Source organism: Spea bombifrons, chromosome 2 (genome assembly GCF_027358695.1).
Source record: "Spea bombifrons isolate aSpeBom1 chromosome 2, aSpeBom1.2.pri, whole genome shotgun sequence".
NCBI classification, from domain to species: Eukaryota; Metazoa; Chordata; class Amphibia; order Anura; family Pelobatidae; genus Spea; species Spea bombifrons.
Window position 1 is genome coordinate 74763076 of NC_071088.1, and position 21861 is coordinate 74784936.

A 21861-nucleotide genomic window follows, 5' to 3' on the forward strand; every position below is an offset into this window, starting at 1 on the left:
CTTACGTCATGTTTGTCATACGTTTGTGTTGAATATATCCAAATATTGCAACTCTTTTAACAGTTATAAACAAAACTAAAAAAAACTGTAAAAATGGAAAACTAACATTACCATGAATAGCCATATCAGTGCTAAATGGCATTAAGCATAAGAAAATACAACAGGCGAAATTTAAATGATGTCCCACAAATTATTTGGGTCTTGATGAGTAACATTATACAGAACAACATTTTTTACATTTATTATGTTTTTTTTTGTGCAATATGTTTTCCAGCCTCCTGCTCGGCAAGGAGATGCTTCCTGAACGTGGCTGAGACCGCAGCCGCCGGAATATGCCGCAGGGGGGCTGTTCTGCCAACGCCAGGGACCGTGTGAGGGAACCACCCAGCACCGGCCCAGGGAGGCATGGTGACGACCTTCAAGATTGCGGTGCTCGGGGCCCAAGGGGTGGGGAAGAGCGCCATTGTTCGCCAGTTCCTGTACAACGAGTTCAACGAGACCTGTGTCCCCACCAAGACTCGCCGTGTCTTCCTGCCAGCTGTTGTCATGAATGGCCACGTCCACGAACTACAGATCATGGACTTCCCTCCCATTTCTTCTTTTCCAGTCAATACCCTACAAGTGAGTGGATGATGGACATTCAGTAGGTTATTGAAAATTATCTGTTTCTGAAAAATTCATGAATGGACCTTCACCACTTTTTGAACACAATGTTGCATCTTTGACTTTGGGGCCAAAGCTTCACACAAGTCTTGTTAATTGAAATACACAGCTGTGGTAATGTGGGTGATCATGAGATATCAATAGGTCAAATTCCCCAATATATTGAGTTACTTACACAGAGTAGGAACTGTAGAGAACATTAGGTATATTGAAAGATGCTTAGAGTAGGTGCAGTTACCATACAATTTCCTTTTGCTTGCCCTCCTCCCTGGACCTGTTTTACAGATGAGGCTGTAAATGTCATTGGTATTGTGGAAGGTTCAGTTCCCAGTCACAGCTATTTTTTTAAATATTTAGAGTAACATAATGAACCTTTCTGTTCATCCAAAAGAACACAAAAAACCACCCACATTGAAGCAATATCCAATTGTGCCACAAAAAGGGTCCAGGTTATCCTGTGTATTCTTTGCTAAAAATAAAACATCCAGCCTAAATTTAAAGCGGTCTTTTGAACTTTATAGCTTGTAGTGAATTCCATATATTTATCGCTCTTACTTTAAAGTACCCTTTTCGATGCTTTAAGTGGAAATTTGTTTCATCAAATCTAAACAGAGCTATTCATGAACAGAGCGCCAGAAAGTTGCTGGTATTGAACACTGCTGTCTGCAATTATTACCAGGTTGTTTCCATTTAACGATTTCTCTAACACAACCTCATTTGAGCTATAATTTATACATTTATTTATTTTTCCCAAAATGCATAACTTTGCATTTGTCATTATTAAATCTCATCTGCCACTTGGATGCCCGGTCCTCCAATCTCCTTTCAGGGAAGTAATGTCTAGTTCAGACCGTATTAACTTACCAGACACTGATACCTGGCTTTCAATGTCCACTACAAGATCATTAATAAATACATTAAATACCAGTGGACCTAGAACAGATCCCTGAGGAATGCCATTTACCAGTTAGATAATTTTCCATTAACAACATCTCTGAAGTCTTGTCTGGTTTTCAATCCAGGTGCAAAAATGTAGCCTATGTCTATATCTTTTAATTTTTACTGTAACTTTTTATGAGGAACTGTATCAAATGCTTTTCCAAAATCTAAATAATGAAAGACTCTGATCTTAAGTTTTGCTCACCTTTTCACAAAATGCAATTAGTCTGATACCATTTGCCCTTTGTAAAACCATTGACTAATTTACCAATGGTGTTATTGGATAAAAAGTGTCTTCATAAATATTATCCCTTAACAAGCATTTAAACAACTTCACCACCACAGATGTCAGGCTCACAGGTCTGTAATTACCCAGCTGAGATTTTGATCCCTCTTTGAAAATTGTTACCACTTCTGGCACCGCACCAGACACAAGATAAAAAGCAATGGTCTGGATATTTCTTGGCCAAGTTCTCTTACCACCTGGGGATGTATACCATCTGGCCCTGGAGCTTTGTCTATTTTAAGTTTACTTAACGGTTTGATCACATTGTCCTGTCCTGCATTGATTTGTAAACATGTAGACGTTGGTTCTTTATTGGTATACACAGAGGGAAAAAAATGTATTTTAAACCTTCTGCCTTCCCCTTATTATCGATAACCATGTTTTTCCGATTGCTGGTTCAAGGATGACACTCATGTTTTATGTTGCCGTGACCTTGATTTGACTTGATTAAATTAAGCATTTATTTGGTACAGGAGAGCGATCAGATAAAGTCAGCCCCAATATACATTAAACCCGTGGGAAAATGTTGCAGGCAGCCATACGTATTTTGCCATGTCTAATATCCCGTTGTCGTTCCTTTATACGACAACTGTAAGATATTAGTGTTCTGTAAGTAAAGTCCCTATATACGAAAACATAAATAAAGGTCATTACTGCACTTTACCGTATATCTTTACTGGATGGTGGGTAATCTTGTTCTCCCCTGCATCATTTTTATAATAATAATAATAATAATAGTACTTTTTCTTGCTGTGCGTTCACTCCAATCATTTTTCCTTCCCACCTCCCTCTGGAATATTTTATTCTTTCTGTGATGTTGCTGGTTACATAACCACCGCTTCTCCAGGCAGGGGAAATCCTGTCGCTACACTGTCTTTTGAAGTTGTCTTCCCCCGGACTCCTATCCCACAGCATCTTCCCACGCTGAGATGTGAAAGCTTTAACCCCTGGAGGCACGAGGGGTGACCCTTTCTCATTCTCCCCTCCTTATCACCCACGATAAGGAGCTATGTGTGGTTTATGGTGACAGGAAGAACGAGTGAGGATGAGAATCAAATGAAACAGCACTTATTTCTATTTTAAAGGGAGAGAGTACATAGAGATTCATTACCACACTGTAGAGCCACATTGGAGTAGGTGACAGTAGAGTCTGGTTAAGGCTCACATGGCGCATCTGACTTGTCTTTGACCTAGGTTAGAGTTTTAATTGGCTGTGGATTATTTGTATTGTAGTCCAAAAGCACCTGTCTGTCTAGCTTTGGTTAATTTTCAGAACAGTTGTTCCCGCTCCAGACTCAAGTGAAAAGAACTTTATACACAAGAATAAATAGCCCTTCCAGTTCACTAAACTCAAAACCAGGTCACTCCGTTTAGGAAAAGTAGATCAGTACTTTGTACGGAGAGAAATAGGTTAGCCATGGCTCCCACAGTGGTCCCTGTAATTATTGTATAGGTCTGTGGACATACTTCGTTTAGAGCTCCTGAGAATATTGGGCCTATTCCCAAGTTCTACAAACAAATGTCAGGCTATGGTATAGCTGTAAGGATCAATGAGCAGTTTCATTTATGGCGCAACAGCTGTATACAGGATTTAAAAGAGTCTGAGCACAAGAAGGTGCGCATCAAGAATACCTGGATTAGTAAATTGAAACAACTGTAAGTGTTTGATTAACAGTTTCTGCCATTCCGTCCTGAAAGATTGCTGTGATCAAGATTAACTTACCTGTGTGACCCTGCGTGGTACAATGGTGGTGCTAACGTTGTTCCTTTGTTACAGGAGTGGGCAGACTCATGTTGCCGGGGGCTCAGGAGCGCACATGCCTACATACTCGTGTATGACATCTGTTGCTTTGACAGCTTTGAATACATCAAGACCCTAAGGCAACAGATCCTGGAAACAAGGTATGTAACAAACACCCAGGGACCTTCTGTGCAGTAGATGACACAGTCTGCCCTGAAATAGTGCAGGTAGCTGTTCTTTGTGTAGTACACAAGGGCCAAAACGAAATTAATACTTAGCTGATGGTCCTCCTTACTTTCTTCAGAGTAAAATGGAAAAGAATAATAAATCATATAATGGAGAAGAATAAACTATGTAGCTATGTAGTGATTTAAAGTAGATTTATCTACGTTGCTGTCTGAGCCATTTTTGGAGTCCAGCTGTGACCTGGTTTATAGTATGTATTGAATTAGTTTGTTCATGATTTAAAGGATACAGTTTATTTTGTACAGTTTTTTTACACACACATCGAGAGTATAATCATGCCTACATAGCTGTTTCATAGATGGGCTTTCTTATGTCTCCCGAGCTAGAAACAGTATGGATTAGAAACAGATATGATCTGTTCACCATAGTAACCAGTTGAGGTCCAAGCAGTAGGAACATTTCTTTGGTTCCTGTGCAACTTTTTCAATTTTACACTAGACTGGAAGACTGGAACATTTAAAGATGGACCCCAATAATGAGTTGGTCAGTTGCTGAGTTTTGGGCAAAAATATCTAGTCCAATTAGTATTGTTCTCTAACATTGATCCAGGGATTTATTGGCGTCGGGAAAGAATTTTCCCCCTGGTATGGGGCAATTGGCATCTGCTTCATAAGGGTTTTTGCCTTCCTCTGGATCAACACAGTAGGGACACAATAGGTATATAGGTTGAACTTGATGGACTTTGGTGTTTTTTCAACCTTATGAACTATGTTACTATGTCTGCCAGATTAATTGCTTACACTATTTTTTTGTCGTACTGCAGAGTCATTGGAACTTCTGAGACCCCCATCATTATAGTGGGTAACAAGCGTGACCTACAGCGAGGCCGGGTCATCCCACGCTGGAACGTGTCCCACCTGGTGAAAAAGACATGGAAATGTGGTTATATTGAGTGTTCAGCCAAGTATAATTGGCACATATTGCTACTTTTCAGTGAACTGCTAAAGAGCGTGGGCTGTGCGCGTTGCAAACATGTTCATGCTGCAATACGCTTCCAAGGGGCCCTTCGCCGCAATCGCTGCTCTGTCATGTGAAGACCTCCTGTGTTCAGATGAGAAGGCTGATGCCTCTTTAGCTTCTGACACAACAGTACAAAATTACTTGGTTTGACAGAGTTTGCTTCAACAAATGAACACCTGCTATGTGATGATACAGGATCTGCCACATGATCCCAATTTCATAGGTTCATAGGTATTTCCATCAGATGTCAAATGACCTTCCACCAGTACCTATGGAAAAGAGTGACTTGCTTTATATATAACACCTGGCTCATTTGATAGCACAGCAGCTACCTAGCAATTTAGGTAGTCTTAAAGAAACTGATCTGCAGTATAATTTCGGCTCACGGCTCACGGAGCATCCATTTCTACTGGAAACTGGGACCTGTGTGGTCTCTTTCATGTTTTGTTGGCTTTGATTTAAATCTAACTAGCGTCTTCAAACATTCTAGAATGGATTGTTGGGTAGTAGAGCCAATTGCAGCAAAATACTAAACCTCTCAGGCAGATGGACCCCCTGTGTGCCCTCTCTAAGAGAAGGGTATTGCGATTACTTTTGGCTACCTGTGCTGTTCTTCTGATCACACTCTTCCACTATTCATTACAGGGTATGTATCAAAGTATAAGTAGTTCACCAAATGTTAAAGTGACCTTGCCAGTGACATTCTTTTCTTCTGCCTATGTATGAAACAACTGCTTCTTCAGTATCAGCTTTTGCACTGTAATAACTTGACTTTGCCAAGATATATTTCATACATAGATACAATGTTGCTATGGCACTAATAAAATCACTTTACTTTTGGGAGTGCCACTTTTATTTTGATCTACGAAGACTACTGTGCGTGTCTGGCTTAGGTTCTTCTCCAACCATTTGGCAGGCAATACATGGAATCACTAAACATTGCTGTGTATCACCAAGCACTCTAGCTAAAGGCACTGTATGGCCTACGTAACTGTAACATTTATAGCTTGTCCTTCTTCCTTTGGGTACCTGGTTTACTGTTTGAACAACAGAAGGTTTGCGCACAATTTACAATGAGTTGAGGTGAGATAAAACATTTAATCACACTGGTTTTACAATTTGTTATTTAACGATTTATTTATTATTAAAGGTTTATTATGAAGTTGTTAAATGCAACTAATCTAGTGTCCATAAAGCACAGTTGGATCCATACTTAACTATGAGGATCCAATTGCACATTATGGACACAGCAGGCTCCCGTGCTGCCAGAGACCAGCTTCTACATTAAAGACCAAGGATAAGGTGGCAGGTGGAAGTGACCACCTGCATGTAAATGACATTTTTTCAAACAAACTCTCAATTGAAAGATTCTGCAAACATTAGTTTTATGTTAAGATTTGCTTAACTGTTTTTTAAGGCTCAAAAAAAGTTTATTGCTGCTCTAACTATGCATTATGTTGGGCCAGCTCTGCTCTCCTGGCAAGAAAAACCTGCAGAATCAATACACTCCAAAGTGCAAAAGACCCTTTTTGTATTTAGTAAAATAAAAAAGAAACTATTAAAGCGAGGTTCACGTGCCTAGTGCTCCATTATAAAAATCATGGTTGTACTTTGCTCTTCTTCATCCTCCTCCTCATCTGAAGGCTTTTATTGAGCCATCCCCTTTCATCTCCCGCACTTTAGAAATAATTTATCATTTCAACAATAACTGTGGTGTGACAGCCATTACCAGGGAACAGTCTAAATAAGCAGGTTCTTGAAACTTCATCTACACAGAGTGGATTTGACTCTGAATCCAAATCGATTGTTAAACCAGCCAAAAATTTACTTTTTTGTGTCTGTCTATGTATTTTCAACGCAGTTACTTTTATACACAGTTAATTGTTCCTTGGGATAAAATCAAGGTATCTAAGTGCAATAGGAACCCATAGTCCTCAAAGCATATTTGTAAAAGTACAACTCCCATTATACAAATGTTATACTTCTGAAGACCATCTGGCCATCGCAGATGTATTTTTGCAGCTGGAGAGCAAGCCCGGGAGATGAGATTTGCAGGATATCACGAATAAGCAGTCTGATCCCTCAAGATCCGATTGTGCCCCTGTCAAATAATACAGACTAAAAATTCTAACTTAGTCCATAACCAAGTTTAACCTTAATGCTTATTTCCAGTTCAGTATACATATTTTTGTTGCCATGGTGTTCATTTCAATGTTTTGTCTTTATCCTCTAGCCATCTTTGTTCTTGTTCAGATTGTTGGGATTGACAAATAAAAAAAGTGGGTTTAAGACCTTACGTGAGTAATTAAAATTTGGGTGTTCTTCAATTTCATGTTCAGATGATGTTGCTATTATAGATGTACATATATAGCTCAAAGTAATGCTTTTGTAAATTGAGGAATTATATTAGTAGTATGGATAGCATTTTTCTAGTGTGCATGGTAAACTAAAAACCGTTTTCTGTCTCACCAAATGGGGCCCCTTTATTTGTCTTTTATATATGTCACTGCAGAGAGTAAATTCAATGACTGCTTAAAATCAAGACAAATAATATATTCACGCTAAAGAAAGAATATGTGGAACTATGGAACAAATGCAGATGGAATAATTCTGGCTGTTATCTCAATTTAGGTTGAATTCGAACAGCTACCTCTGGTGGTGTAGTTTAGTACTGCAGATTATGTAGCTATACTGCATTTGTTATTTTTACAACAAAATATTACCATTTTAGCGAATTGAACTTACATATAAATGTTAGGTTATGTACTACATATGTGAGTGTCTGGAAGAAACAGTAATAAGATTTACTTTTTAGGAACATAATATTGATCAGCTCTCTGTGCTCACCTGAGTAGAAACACCACATTTAAAAAGATATTTACATGTAACTAAAAGTGAGACACAGATTTATGACTCCACCATTTGTTAGTACCGTTTTTTTCTTTTCATTCATTTATTGTTATTAAATGTGGTATCTGCTAACTAAACTGGGAGTTTGCAGAAGGGTTGAACATTTCAGCTTGGAGATACCACTATGATTTATGAAAGTTAAACCCAGAATCTCACCACTGGAGTTTACCATGAAAATGCATAGTGATATCAAGGAGCTGACATGTTCAGTGTTCCTGCAAACCCCCATTCGGTGAATATACCTTAATGAATTATCTGTCCTTATAAATAGCTATAATTACTAAACAGTACGTTTGTGAGGTATTTTTGGCTACAATTTATTAACCACTTCAACAACCCACGTCTTTCTTAAGTTCCTGGTGTCTATTTGTGAAAGGCTGAGATGACTTGAGTGGCCAGTTAAGATGCTGAGGCCTACATGACTATTGGCTTAAATTAAGTGACATCGTTCACTGATATCAACTCAGTTTATATTTTCAGCCAACTTGACTGGGTTGTAGTAGAAAGCATAGCATCACGTCTCATAAATGCGAGTTGAATATGGCTTAGAGTGCAACAAACCCAACCAAAAGCAACTCCACAGGAAGAGGTTGGTTGACCAGAACTGGTCATAATAGACTGACCAACGTATCTGCTATATTCAACAGAATCTTAGAGAGCAATTTGACATTTAAGCTCAACAACATCTCAATTCCTATTAGACAAGTTACAGTCTATGTTTGATTTGTTGAGGTCAGATGAGTTATCTCTGTAAGTCAACAGTGAATTAACCTGACAGTTCAATTTACTTTATTGTATCCAGTTTTGAACCGCATTAGTATTTTTAGTTTTATTGTTCTAAGGTTTATTAGGATTTTGTTTTATAAAAAAAGGGGTTGACACTTTTTTAATGGAGTAGGGTTTGCACAAAAGTTGGCACAAAACACTGACTGATATGCAACTTCAATTGAAAATGAGAAAATGAAAATAAATGCACATCCTTTAAATATGGACTAGTTAAAATCAAATGATTCATTGTTTACTATTATTTTAAAAAAATGGCTATTACTTAATTTGTGTTGTGAAATGGATTTGCCACAGTCTATGTATATTCCATCCATTTTACATTAATGTGTATGAATTCATATGTATCTCTTTGCCATGCCATTATGAAGTTGAAACTGCCTCTGTGACTGCTTGAAGCAAAAAAAAAAATATTTAGTAGGACAGAAAATAAAACCAAGTTCAGAGTTGTGAAAAAGAATATATATTTTTTTCCCAGGTTATTTGAGTCAATAAAATACAAAAGAGCTTTAAAAAGTCTGATTAATGTTGAGTTTTGATTTTCGTGCATGACATCATGCTGCATGACATCATAGGTGAAAATATTTTCTCTGTGCACTGAATATTTACACAAAATGGAATTACCGTATATAAACATACATTTCTGTGCTTTTTATAAATCAATTTCAATTTAAATCCAGGGAATGTACATTAGGAGTATTTGCATCCAATCACACATGCTGTAAATCAAATTGTCATATCAACCAGAAGACTCCAGATTATACCAAAAGATGCACACGCGATCATTCTTGGGAAGCCATATTTCTTCTCACTGTTTAATGTTTATATATGTTATATACGTTTTTAAATAACTAAGTTGTCTGTTATGAGATGTTATGTTGCTGCTCAGCACAAACTGGATTATAAAGGTCAATCCTTTCTTACTTATTTCTTGAGAAGAGGATTGTTTTAAGTACCAGAAGCCAGTTTATACTGTGATGCCTGTTTAGTAAGAGCTGAAATAATTTCTAGTATCTCACATCACTGCCCATTGTATGGTTTACTTTGTGGTAAAGTGAAAATCCAACCTAGTAGTAAATACCAGTGCGATCAGACATTGTTCTCCATGTCCTGTCATGTGATGTTTCTATACTGTAGGTCATGAATTAATTGCTGCAGCATATTAGGGTGTTTGTGTGAAGGAACTCTTACTACATGTACCCACACATGTCTACATTTAAAATGGTTTGTGTGTTATAAGGCACATCATGTGAAGCTGCTTTTCTGTTTCTCATTCATACAATATGTTAAGTATGTCTGCAATCTCTTATACAACAAGGTTTTTAATAGAGAACCCTGATCAATGCTTGATCTTCACACCAACAAATATGGTGTTTCTTAAAGGCACACCAGATTGCATATACGTTGCATTGAATACAAAGAAACATGTCTTATACAAATGTCTTATACCCAGGATTCTTCATCCTCATCAGTTCTGTTTGGATTTTGTACACTGCTGCTTTGATTGTTATGGGAATTTGTAACCTTTGTAGAAGCAGAGTGTTCTGAAGACCAGGCTCCACCATCAGAATCCAGGTCTTCTCCACTGACCACCGTGCTCTGTGACACATTCCGACTCCTGGCCCCTGTCGAATTTTGAATATTGTTTTGTGAGCTCCCTGCTTCTTGTGCCTTGGTTTTCGTTTGTGTTTGCCTATATGTAATGGGAGTGGGGATTCTGGATGGCTTTTTTTCAGGTCTGTTGTCCCGACGAGGGCGTATTTTTGGTCGTAGCTTAAGTTTAAAAATTGACGGAACCCTTTCTGGTTTTTTCAGGCTTCTTTTTGGTTTGGATGTTTGTAATGACTTGGATTGTTCAACACTAGCTTCATCGTTAGGACAGTTGACAGATGACGTTTCATTATTACCTGAAGGCTCAGAAGTTTTCATTCTGGCTTCCATTGCCAGTTGTCGAGCTCTTTGAGAAGGCAATTGTTTCACTTTGTTTACTTTGGCTTCGGATAAAGGTGATTTCTTTCTAACAAAACCTTTCTGTGGTCCTGATCCTGGTTGTTTCTTCTTATGTGTTACATGTGCAGAAGGCAAATCAGTTTCTGTAACATCACACATTGCGTCTTTTGATGGTATTTTGGAAATCCAGTTTTCAACATCTACCCTGTTTAGTTTCAACCGCCCTGTGGCAAGTTCTGAGATCACATCATCATAGTTTGCACCCTGCCATTTGGTGTTTATGTAAACCCCACTTCTTGGCACTTCCTTTTCTCCGCATGGTGTCTTCAATGCATTTGTAATAGATGGCACAGAAGATATGGATGATCTATTCATTTTAAAATCATGAACAGCAGAATCACTAGCTATACTGCATTCAGGGGTAAAATCATCAAGTCTGCTTTCTAAGTTGTTTTCATCTGAATCTTCTTCTAAAACTTTGATATTTGATAAGATTTCATCTTCCAAACTCTGATACATTGCTTTCTCTTGTTCTGGATTGATGGGTAAAGGTGTATATTGTATATCTCGCTCTATGTTATTTAAAACCTTTGTAGCTCCTAAATTGGTATTTGTTTGCTTGGGTTGTGTTCTTAAAGTATAGCTGACATCCTTGTCCTTTAACTGTGTTGTTCCATTCTTATGAAGCTGGATTATCGGGGTAGACCGACCAGATCGTACATTACAGTGGTGGGCATCTTTTTCAGGTATACTTCTTGCACTAAGCTTCTCATGATTTGTGATGTGTTCACTGCTCATAGACTTGCTTCTGTCCCTGTTTTGTGAATCACTTTGGTAGCCTCTGCTTGGTGTAGGAGGCCTGTTGTAAATTGGTGTGGATACCACACCATTCCTTGTATGTAACTCCTGTTTTGCTGAATAGCTTGGTTGTTTGGTTGGAGAAGGTGGTCGCTCTGCATTTCCTGAATTCGTTTTAAACTTATAGTCTGTGACTTTGCTTTGCTGACTGTGAGCCATATGTATCTGCTTGGAAGGGCTTGGTGGCCTTATGAATCGAGAAGGTGTCTTAGGTCGTAACTCCTGAGAAGTTGCAGACTGCTGGACAGTCTTTGACATCTGGGTGTTGTCCTTATCTATTGCAGACTGAACTCTACTGTGTGAATTGCGTAAATGGCCAATATGAACATCCTCTGTCGGAGGTTCCTTTAGACTCCGGGCCTGACTTTTTACCATCTGCCTCTCTTGCTGAAATGCAGAAGAATGTTCCAAAGCTTCAGAGTTTTCATCTTCATTTCCAGTAATTTGGGAACTCAAAAAAGATGTGGAGAGGTTATTCCTGTCTTGCACAAACTTTGAAGAGAGGTGTAGATATCCAGCTTGACCCTCCTCACTGAACAGATGTCTTCTGGAAGGAGTGGTTGAGCGTGCCCTGTAACAGATAAGAAAGAGATTTGTTGGCATAATTATTGCTCGCCTTTATAATGTAAAACAGTGAATACAGAAATCAATACCACCAGTATGTTTGGAAATTTATGCATATGATGCTTTTAATGTTTCAAGCGGTGCTGTTTTCTAGTAAAACATCCAATTTATTTCACAGTGGATATGTAGCATGTGTGATGTTCAACAAAAAGTGGCCTTTCCATGGGTTTTTTGTTGTTCTAGTTGTTTCCAACATTAGTTCTTACATTCATATAGCTAGGGATCTCCTAACTTCAACAGTTGTGACTGTTTCATAAGTCATGTCATTTCTGTCAGTTGTTAAACATTGATGAACATGAGAAGAGTCAGAAAACCTACACTCTTAGGAGGCTGATGAAGAGGCTGTAATATACTGTCTGGGATATTTGTAAACCATGGGAACTAACAGAGTTCACTCCAATTATGCAAGTCCTTTACCAAACACTGCTCGTGAATATAGTTCTAGTCCACAAGGAAACAGCGAAGGCAAGGTGCAGCCTCACAATCCCAGCTGCACCCTCTATCTATCTATCTATCTATCTATCTATCTATTCATCCATCAAATTAGGAAAACTGTGTAAGAATATTAAAAGGGTTGGATTGGGGAGTGGAGAAAAACATTCTGAAACATGGGGAATCAAGATTAAAAATGTTAAATCTTTAGAGGGTAGCTGGTGTTAGGGTCTTTTTTTGCATATTACCGCTAGTTAATGGGGAAGTTAGAAGTTTATTTACCTTGGCATAATTTGAGTTGCTAGCTGTAAAACCCCAATAAAGCTTGGGTAATCCATAAAAAATCCCTAATTTAACACACTTGGCAACACATATGTGGAATCAATGGACCCTACTGAATTGTTTTACCTGGCTGAATATTTCCAGTAGCAAAAGCATAATGTATTAAAGATTATACATCCTTTGCTTCTAGCATAATGATATATTCAAAGTAGTTCTGGGGATTATTTTGTATTGCTTTCAAATACTGTTGGAAGTAGGATACAGTGAATATTCATTGAAAACGCCAGTGGACATTTAAACTTTGTATTAGTCAGGATTAAGTTCAGTAAGCCATAAGTAGGTGGGAAAAAAATTAAGTCGCCCTTATATCACTTAATTACACAGAAACAATCTCTACAACACTCCATTTATCTCTAACCACGTTACTAATACAGGTCTTACTAAATGTTAATGTTCACTGAAATGGTTACCAGAAAAGCAAAATCAGTACTGAGCCCTGAAAAAATAACGGGCACTTTTAAAAAGATATGATTTGAAAGAGAAAGTCTTAATAAGAAGGGCAGCTAAAAGTAGCAAAATAATATATCCAAACAATAAATATATCCTGTTTCTATGACTAGATGGTTTTGGGTCATGGTCAGCAGTCTTTGTTTGTGTTTTACTTCCGACCACCGGAGTTGATTCCTATTGACGCATTTGAGTTGCATACAACTGGATTGCACATTCTATCTGACAAATTAATTTTTGGGTTGTTTCACTTCATTTAATGTAATATGTTATGCTACAGTCTTTAGTTGGCTTTCCTTACTTTTTTTGAACCAAAAAGTTGAGCTTGAGAAAGCTTATACAGCTATAATTGTCCCATTTTTCCCTCCTGGTTGAAGAATTGTTCTCGTAAAAAGCAAGTTTTAGTATAATTGCAAGTGAAATAAAATACACTATAAACCCTACCACGAAAATCAAATTTAAAAAATGTTGATGCCAATTGGACAACTGATACATGTCTCCCTTACCCTCAGCTAGGACTTATATATAACCCAGTCACAGGCCATATAAACACGTTGTGGTTAGGATTTTTGTGTACCTGGCTGGAATATTGGTCTTGTGATCTGGTAAAAGATGAGTCCTAAACCCTGTTGTCTTGTTTAGACCTTCTGGAGATGTTGAAGATAAAAGTGATTTATTATTGATGCCAGGGGTGTAGGTATTCCAGTCCACGGGTGGTAATGGACTCTGGGACCTGTTCACGATCAGTGTTGTGTAGGATTTGTTGGCGTTGTCAGGTCTTGATGTTAAATGGGTTTTGATCTCGTGAACTGGGGTGGCTTGCCTCTGTGGAACCCCCAGTTTCAAAGCTTGTTTATGAGCTGTAAGACACAAACATTTATTAGTATGTAAGGAACAATCATTTTAAACCTTTTCTGTAAGCACAAAGTTATGTAGGTTTATGCCTCAGCTGTTTTACGTCTTGAGACAGGTAGAAGTTTACATTGTAGACGGTGTAAGGTTACCTTTATTCAGTGTAGGAGTCATATTAAGCAAGCCTTTCCTATTAGATATACATTTCTTATTAACACCTTTTTAGTTTCTGGTTTCCCATCAGTGTAGTGGTGTTCCGCTTTTGTGTAGCATTGGCTATATACTCACAGTGCTTGTCTTGTGATAGCTTTTTTCAAACATCAGGTGTGGTTCAATTGCTAATCTGTATTGCCTACTGTACTCATTAGGTCCATACTGCTCTTTTTTAAAAGTACCACAAATAACCCCATTATCAACCCTTCCAATTCGATCCTATTGTTTTAGAAGATAAATGATGCTAGTAAATAAAAAGTGAGACCATACAGGCCACCTAAAATGCATTATGTAAACAGTAAGTGTGTGTTTTAGATATAAAAATATTCTTAATTTTATTTTATTGTATATATCGATCATCTACCTGATGCATCTTTACCTTACTACATATTTTTAGACATGCATATTACAATAGAAGTGGCTTTATTAAATTGTACCTGACATGCCCAAAAGAACCAAGAGGTTCTGCTGTAAAAATTATTTTCGGAAAATCTGTGTTTTAAAAGCTCATGCATCAAGATCCACCAGGATTGCTCATGAACTTGGTTGTGAACTGGTAGATAATGCTCTTATAACATAAGGTGATATGAACAGAATGTTACTAAGAGAATCTACAGCATGCTTTAACAATGGGAAGATCATGACGATACGTGGTATCCGCCAATACCTTTTCCAGCAGCACCATTAATTACTTTTTTTATTGTCTATTTTCTGGCACACGGTATCTCTGTACACATTTTTGTTTGCTAATTAAATATCTGCATACTATGGAACATTCATTAAAGTATACATTCAAGCCCATAATTTAACAATGTATGAGCTCATAAATTCCACACACATTTGATTTTGTTAATTGGGAAATATCTTCATAATTTAGTTTGACAGTGATGTACAATACGTTAGAGAAGGTCACTTTGGTTAATTGAACTTCAAATTAAATAATTTGTCAGCATAACATCTCTTCTTTGTCGTCTTCTACGCAATGTTACACTGAAGAATGCATTTGCAAAAGCTTGGCCCTGGATGGTAACAGACTGGATTGCTAAAATAAGCTTTCCCATTGACCTTGCTAAAGACGGAACACCATCACTCTTCCAGCCCTGTGCTTGTTAGACAACAGATTGCATGCAAAGCAAGCAAGACTGGCAGCTCTATCATTTGACAAGCAATGAATAAAAGGGTGGCGTTATGGTTTTAGGGATCCAGGCAAAAAGATTAAGCCCTCACCTTAAGTAAACTTGGTAAAAAATGTCAATTACACAAACAAAGGATTCCAAGTTAGTTAAACAAAATTCTAATGATAAAAATATAAGTGAAATTTGTGCCTCACCCCTCCCACATCCTCTGGGGAGATCCTTAGCCCAGCGGGGGCTACTAAATCTGCTTATAATGTAGCATTACCTCTGCTTGTAAGCAATGTACTTATATCGCATACTCATAAGCAACATATTGAAAGCTGATTACATAACACACGATATACAAAAGGCTGACATCATGCACTGTAGAGAAAGCTAATGACACTTGTGACTTTGGGGTATACATACAAAGAGATGTGCAGCGACAGGGGTCGTGTTTATCCAGATAATGCTCTAGGGTATCCCAGCCTCCCCCTACTCTGACCATCACGTGGTTGCGGAGGATCTGTAAGAAAAAAATCAACCCGTTAACATGAAAAACACAGTCGTGCATAGAAAGAAAAAAAATGTCTAGGTTGTTGTTGGCTGAGCAAGATGGTGATTGAATCCCAGTATCAAAGAAAACACCTTAATATACAGGAGGTGGCTTCATACGGCTACACGACTTGATGCTGTGTGTGATATTTGGGGAATAATTTAGATAGGGGAGGGCAGCAGAGGAGGGTTGGTAACATTCTACCGTGGGTCCCACAAGGTGGCTCAACAAATTTTAGAAACAATGCACTCATATGGGCCCTTTGTACATGGATTTCACAAGAAGAGCTTCAAAGAAATCCTATAACAGAGCTGGTAAAGATCCAGCAAGAATGTAAATTCTTCCTAAAGTATTTTTTGTGCTAGAAACCAAGTGACTATATGTGGAACTACAAGGAAAGTCTAACTTTGTAGATATTCCAGGTGTTGCCGGGGGGGGGGGGGGGGGTTTGAATGATATAGAAAGAGTGTTTCATTTTCAGACACATAGTTTAAGCCTGTGTGTAGGGTGTAACTTTGGAGTAATGCAAGTTGTATTTTCTATTATAGTGATGTGATATGTAATTCTCCTCTACCCTTTTTTGTTTAACATTGCTATAAATGAGCGAGCATCAATAGATCCTGTATTATTAACAACTGAAGAATCAACAATTGTCACTAGATGGCAACATTTTGTTACAATACCTGCTGCATTTTATATTTTTATATATTTTTTATTATTTTGTATTGGAAATATTGTTAGTTGCTTATTAGGGTGTTTCTCTCAACACAAAATTTATTTTAAATAAGTGTGGGTGCGTTTGAAAGATCTTATACCATAAACTGCAGCCATCTCTAAAAAAAACACATGACAAATGGGGTATAAATGCACTGATTTAAAAAAAGATTAAGTTAGCAATGCTTCTTAATACTGACCCTAACGAAAATGAGTGTATTTGACTCTCCAACTTTGTACTTTCCCTCAGAGACTTTGACCATGGAAAACTGCATGGGACAAGTACACCTGCTCACCAAGTGCTGCACCTGTTGAAGTAACAAGAAATTGTTATGCCTACTTACAGTTTAATAAACCCAGGAACAAGCCTATCCAAGCAACACAATAATATAGTAGCCTAAATCACACTTAACACACAGGCTACAACAAAATATTCAATGTCCATTGGCCCTGACCAAGACCCTCACCAAAAAGGACCTGGTAGAAACTGCAGCTCCACAGTTGCAGCTCCCCTCTTGCAATCTTAGGACAACTGACAAGTGTCTCCCATCGAAACCAGGTCTCTGTCCTCATCATTCTGTGAGCCAGGGGCCATGATTACTTTCACTTACAGGCCTTGAAACTCCTACAGCATAACCAGGGGTGCGCTCAACCCGTGCACCCATGAGGAGTGCAAGCTGCACTTACTCTGTAAGTTAAAATAGATGGGGAGTAGTGTGTGTGTTTGTGTGTGTACTGTGCTGTGCCGTAGATAGTTTCTGTGTAGGAGGGAGTTCCCCAGTGCGAGAGGATACTATTCCTTAGCGAGATGTGGCACTACCTGCCTGGGCCTGTGGATTTTGTCTGGGGGAGATTTCCAGAATCTGGCTCAGGTCGGTCTGTTTGGGCAGTCAGTGAGTAGTTGGGATGGCAGCAACTTACAACCCAGACAGGGGTCCAATTGGGACCTAGGCTTTTTATTTTTTGATTTTTATGCACTTTAGGAACTTGAAATACTTTGTTCCTAAGCCTTATTGCCCTTAAAGGCCATGCTTACAATCCTTGGACGTGATATTTATGACCCTTAGCTACAGGGTTTAGTTACAATATAATGCAGTGCCCTCTACTAATAGTGGCCCTTGATAAATATGAGCGAAGAAGGCTGTGAAAATGTGTCTTTATTGTTTAACAATTTTGATTGTTTCTTCAAAAAATACACAAAGATACTTTGCTCTCATGGATATCAAACAGTTACAAACACATCACAGATCTTTGGAATCTCCATTCCAGTTCATCCCAAACGTATTCAATGGGGTTGAGGTCAGGGCTATGTGAGGGCCAATCAAGTTCTTCCACACTCATCCAACCATGTCTTTATGGACCTTGCTTTGTGCATTGGGGAACCGTCATGCTGGAATAGAATTGCATCGTTCAATATGTCTTGGTATGCTGAAGGGGACATACCGAGACGTCTGTGAGCATATGGTGTGTGGGTTACCGTACCGCATAACTGTGAGTGTGTGTGTCAGCATATAGTGCTAGAGTGTGTGTATTCGTGTACAGTGTTAGCACATGTGTGGGTGTCACATACAGTGTTATGACTGTATGTATCAGCATCTGGAGTGTCAGAGGTTAGCCTAGGGTTAGTGGCGTCTGAGAAATGGAGAGGAGGAACAGGAGAAAGAATGTGTGTGTATGGGAATGTGTACACATTAGAGTGACTGGGTTTTAGAATGAGTTTGCATGTTAGTGTGTGTTTGTTATGGGGACCCAATGAAATACTGCACACAGACACCACTAACCATGGGCTCACTATTGAGTATAACAAACAGTCAATGGTTCATCAGCACTATAATACAGTATATGCTAATGTAACTTGTAAATGTAGATGTAAGGAAATTGAATCCCCTTGTGAGTTCTATGTATATGTTTTATCAAAAGCTCAGATTGGCGGTACCTGTATTTCAGTAATAAGCTCCATTTATTTTTACATCAGCTATTCATGATAGCGCACTTAATGGCACAGCGTGATTGTTCAAACCAGATGATATTCACAGTTTCACACAGTGCCAGGCACCTGGGATTTTGAAGCCTGGAAATTGATTCTCCTTCACTAAATTATGATTGACAAGACAATCTCCATTGATAATTTACAATAATTTGAAGAGCTCTAAACATTTATTATACTGACAATTTATACAAATACATTACATTTAATTTAAAAAATGTGAGCCTTAGGTTATATACATATCAGCAGCAAAATAAATAAAGAAAGAAAATACATTTTCTCTACCAGCCTTACTTTGTTACATAAGTATCTACGAATAGGTCAAAAAGTCACCTAAAAAGATCCCTAGGCCCACCTCTAACCATACGCACTAAAATAAACTTGCCCTTCAGTGGTTGTTTGAAATTGTGGTATTTTAGGTTACATTAATTTCCATGCAAAGGACAGCATTTTTTCTTAAGCTTTTTGTTTTACGTTTACATCAGTGTGCTGAAACTTGGACAGTATAAATTTGTATCTTATCAAGATGTTGGCTGGTGGTAAGTCAAACATGTCTCCCGCAAGCCAAGGAGAAGGAGTGCAGGGAAAGAGGCAAATGCATAGGAGATTCTGCTGAATGCTTCCATGCGTTTCCGGGGGGAGAAATGATCATTTAAAGGGGACTATTAGCATATGTATTAAAGTGCAAATGATGGCTGGAGAAATATGATGATGTTGGGGAAATGAAGGTAGTAGATGGGGCCACGACTTCCCTAATATGTCATGTGAACAATAATGACACTATGATATATGGGATTGATATTCAATTATGTCCAGGGCAGAATTTTAATCCCAGTTTCCCCCTTTCTCTCCAAATGTCTCAGGTTTCGAGGAGCTCAGATTGTTTGGAGGTTATAATGTATCACAATAATGTGTAATGGAGCAGCAGTTATTTATAAATAGTGCTCTTTGTTGTTTTGAAGTGTAGGGAAATATATAGTAAAAGCAGCTTATTACAGCAAAAGTTTAACATTTTTGGACCCTTGATTATACACAAATTATTTTTTTCATGTTTTCCTTTCACCACTGAAATATGACTCACCATTTGATCCAGGTTTTTGAAGTCACAGAGTTTTTTTTGGGGTTTAGGAATTGGAATTTCCACTGGAGGCAAGTCCAGCTCCTCGCGAATCTCCTCCTCTATCTGTTCCTCCATTTGTATGAGCATGGGAGCACTCATGCCAAAACGAGACGCCCGGCGGGCCAGTTCTAACAAGCACAGAACAAAGTTCTTTTCATTCTTCCTCAGAACCAGGTCTTCTGTCTCAAACATCAAGACGTCTGAAGGGTCAGAACAGTAAAGACATGGTAATGTTAGGAATGGATGATCAGTTTTCTGATTATAGTATAGATTATCAGTGCCCAGAGACTTGTATCTAATAGTTAGCCATTGCAAGTTGATGGAGGCATTACATCTTCATATCTCTCATTTCCATCTCTCTGCAATCAAGTGTTAAACTACGGTGGGCATCTATTATTGGTCTACCTTATGCTGGACATTTTACTAAAAACTTTTCACTGAACATCTAAAAAATAGGCAACCTGACAGATGAACATATTTTTGTGGAACATAAAGAGCAAATTTCTTTAAAAAAAGAAATAAAAATATTTCGTACCTTTAATGTCCATTTCCTTTCTGCACCATTGAATGAAGTTGGACACATTATCTCTAGCTAAGAATGTCCCAGGCTGGGCCAAAGCATTGAATTTCACTCCTGAGTTTGGTAGCTGGAGTTTCCGTGCTTGGACAGGGTACTCCACAGAAAATTCCCTGGCCACCTGAGTCACATGATTGGCATGCTGACAGAGTACAGAACCAGTCTCCAGGACCTCAGTAAAGTTATCAATTGTAATATCCAAGTTGTATAGCTCCGTCAGCCATTCAGCCAAGTCCTCTTTCATGGCAAACAGGTACTGCTCACTGGACCTAAATGGCCGGATACTGCGGACACTGCCCCCCTGGTGGGCTGACATGATGACAATAAAATAAAGTAACTTGGATGAGAACCAACTGAGAGAGAATACACTCACACACAGAGGCCTTTCATAGACTTCCCACTACTGCAGTAGTTCCAAATCATAGTTGTGCTGCCAAAAAAGTATTTTTGAGCAGAAGGAGCATCACCTGTAATAAGAAATAAAAGTATATTTTATTATATATATATATACTGTATATATATTACATAATTCCCACTGGCTTACATATTGATTAGTGCACACAAAACAAAAGATTTCTGTTTCTGTTTTTGCAGATTTTTGAAGAAGCTGAATTTCTTTTGTAACAGACACATAAGAAAATGCCTGTAAAATTACAGGTCTGTGTTCACCTAAAATGCCCTGAGACGCCAAGGGCTCATTCTGCTGACCGCTGTTCAAACTCTGAACTCATAGTTAGACAATCAACAGGTGGATTCTCCATGTTATGCAAAAGGGCTCCTTTTTATAAAAGTCATAAAGAACTATTGTCTCAGGCTAATATTGAGACAATGATGGGAGGAGCAGTTAACAGACAAATGTAGCTCATAATTCATACACTTCTACATACTGATTCCACAGGGAAGTTACAATACAATTCGAAAAAAAAAAATATTGACTGCTTATATTTACTGTCTAGACTAGACTACTAATTCCACATACTCTTAGGGCCCTGTTAATGGGTAGGCAATTTTTCATCCAAGGGGCAGCCCAGCCAAGTGGCCAATAACATAGTGGTGCACACACTTGGAACACAGAAAAGCCCAGTTATTATTTGTACTACATTACCCCAGAAATTCCTTGTAACAGTGAATACAGTGGTCAATCGAGAGAGCCTTGGCATGACCTAGTGTCTGACATATTTTGACCCAGTACTGGGTCCCAAACTCAAGTTTAAAAAAAAAGCCAAGACCAAAATATAAAAGGGTAGACCAAAATAAATAGTTTGTCCTAGGCCAGCCCCTCTCAAAAGGTAATTTCTAATGATATATCTATATCTATCTATCTATCTATCTATCTATCTATCTATCTATCTATCTATCTATCTATCTATCTATCTATCTATTCTCACTATATTGTAACAAAATAATAGACTACATGTACATATGACATTCATGCACACTTGCTTTTTTGTATTGCTCCTTCAAAGACTTATAATTACAATAATCCTTGCCTCGGAAATCCCACATTTTATTCCTGAGTGACTTTACCCTTACAATTAAACACCAT

General features: G+C 38.2%; 2 protein-coding genes across 2 annotated transcripts; one reads left to right on the top strand and one right to left on the bottom strand.

Moving 5' to 3' along the window:
* Positions 1–292: 292 nt before the first annotated feature.
* On the top strand, positions 293–6367 carry RASL10B (RAS like family 10 member B). Its single transcript, XM_053454832.1, has 3 exons — positions 293–621; positions 3666–3790; positions 4639–6367. The coding sequence occupies exons 1-3, from the start codon at positions 406–408 to the stop codon at positions 4907–4909; spliced, it is 612 nt and encodes a 203-aa protein (XP_053310807.1). The 5' UTR covers positions 293–405; the 3' UTR covers positions 4910–6367.
* Positions 6368–9947: 3580 nt separating this feature from the next.
* Positions 9948–20776, bottom strand: GAS2L2 (growth arrest specific 2 like 2). The gene is made up of 6 exons (XM_053454833.1): positions 20274–20776; positions 19700–19938; positions 16832–16939; positions 15791–15887; positions 13759–14041; positions 9948–11907 (listed from the first exon to the last, which is right to left on the bottom strand). The coding sequence occupies exons 1-6, from the start codon at positions 20629–20631 to the stop codon at positions 9972–9974; spliced, it is 3021 nt and encodes a 1006-aa protein (XP_053310808.1). The 5' UTR covers positions 20632–20776; the 3' UTR covers positions 9948–9971.
* Between the last annotated feature and the right edge of the window lie 1085 nt (positions 20777–21861).

What these genes read in the sequence shown, in the direction of transcription:
- GAS2L2 (XM_053454833.1), bottom strand. Translation starts at nt 20,631, where the DNA reads ATGTCAGCCCACCAGGGGGGCAGTGTCCGCAGTATCCGGCCATTTAGG. An exon ending in AAAGGAAATGGACATTAAAG is followed by an intron (nt 19,939 to 20,273) that starts GTACGAAATATT and finishes CTGACCCTTCAG; the next exon opens with ACGTCTTGATGTTTGAGACA. An exon ending in AAGACCAATATTCCAGCCAG is followed by an intron (nt 11,908 to 13,758) that starts GTACACAAAAAT and finishes TATCTGTTACAG; the next exon opens with GGCACGCTCAACCACTCCTT.
- RASL10B (XM_053454832.1), top strand. Translation starts at nt 406, where the DNA reads ATGGTGACGACCTTCAAGATTGCGGTGCTCGGGGCCCAAGGGGTGGGG. An exon ending in TTCCAGTCAATACCCTACAA is followed by an intron (nt 622 to 3,665) that starts GTGAGTGGATGA and finishes CCTTTGTTACAG; the next exon opens with GAGTGGGCAGACTCATGTTG. An exon ending in CAACAGATCCTGGAAACAAG is followed by an intron (nt 3,791 to 4,638) that starts GTATGTAACAAA and finishes GTCGTACTGCAG; the next exon opens with AGTCATTGGAACTTCTGAGA.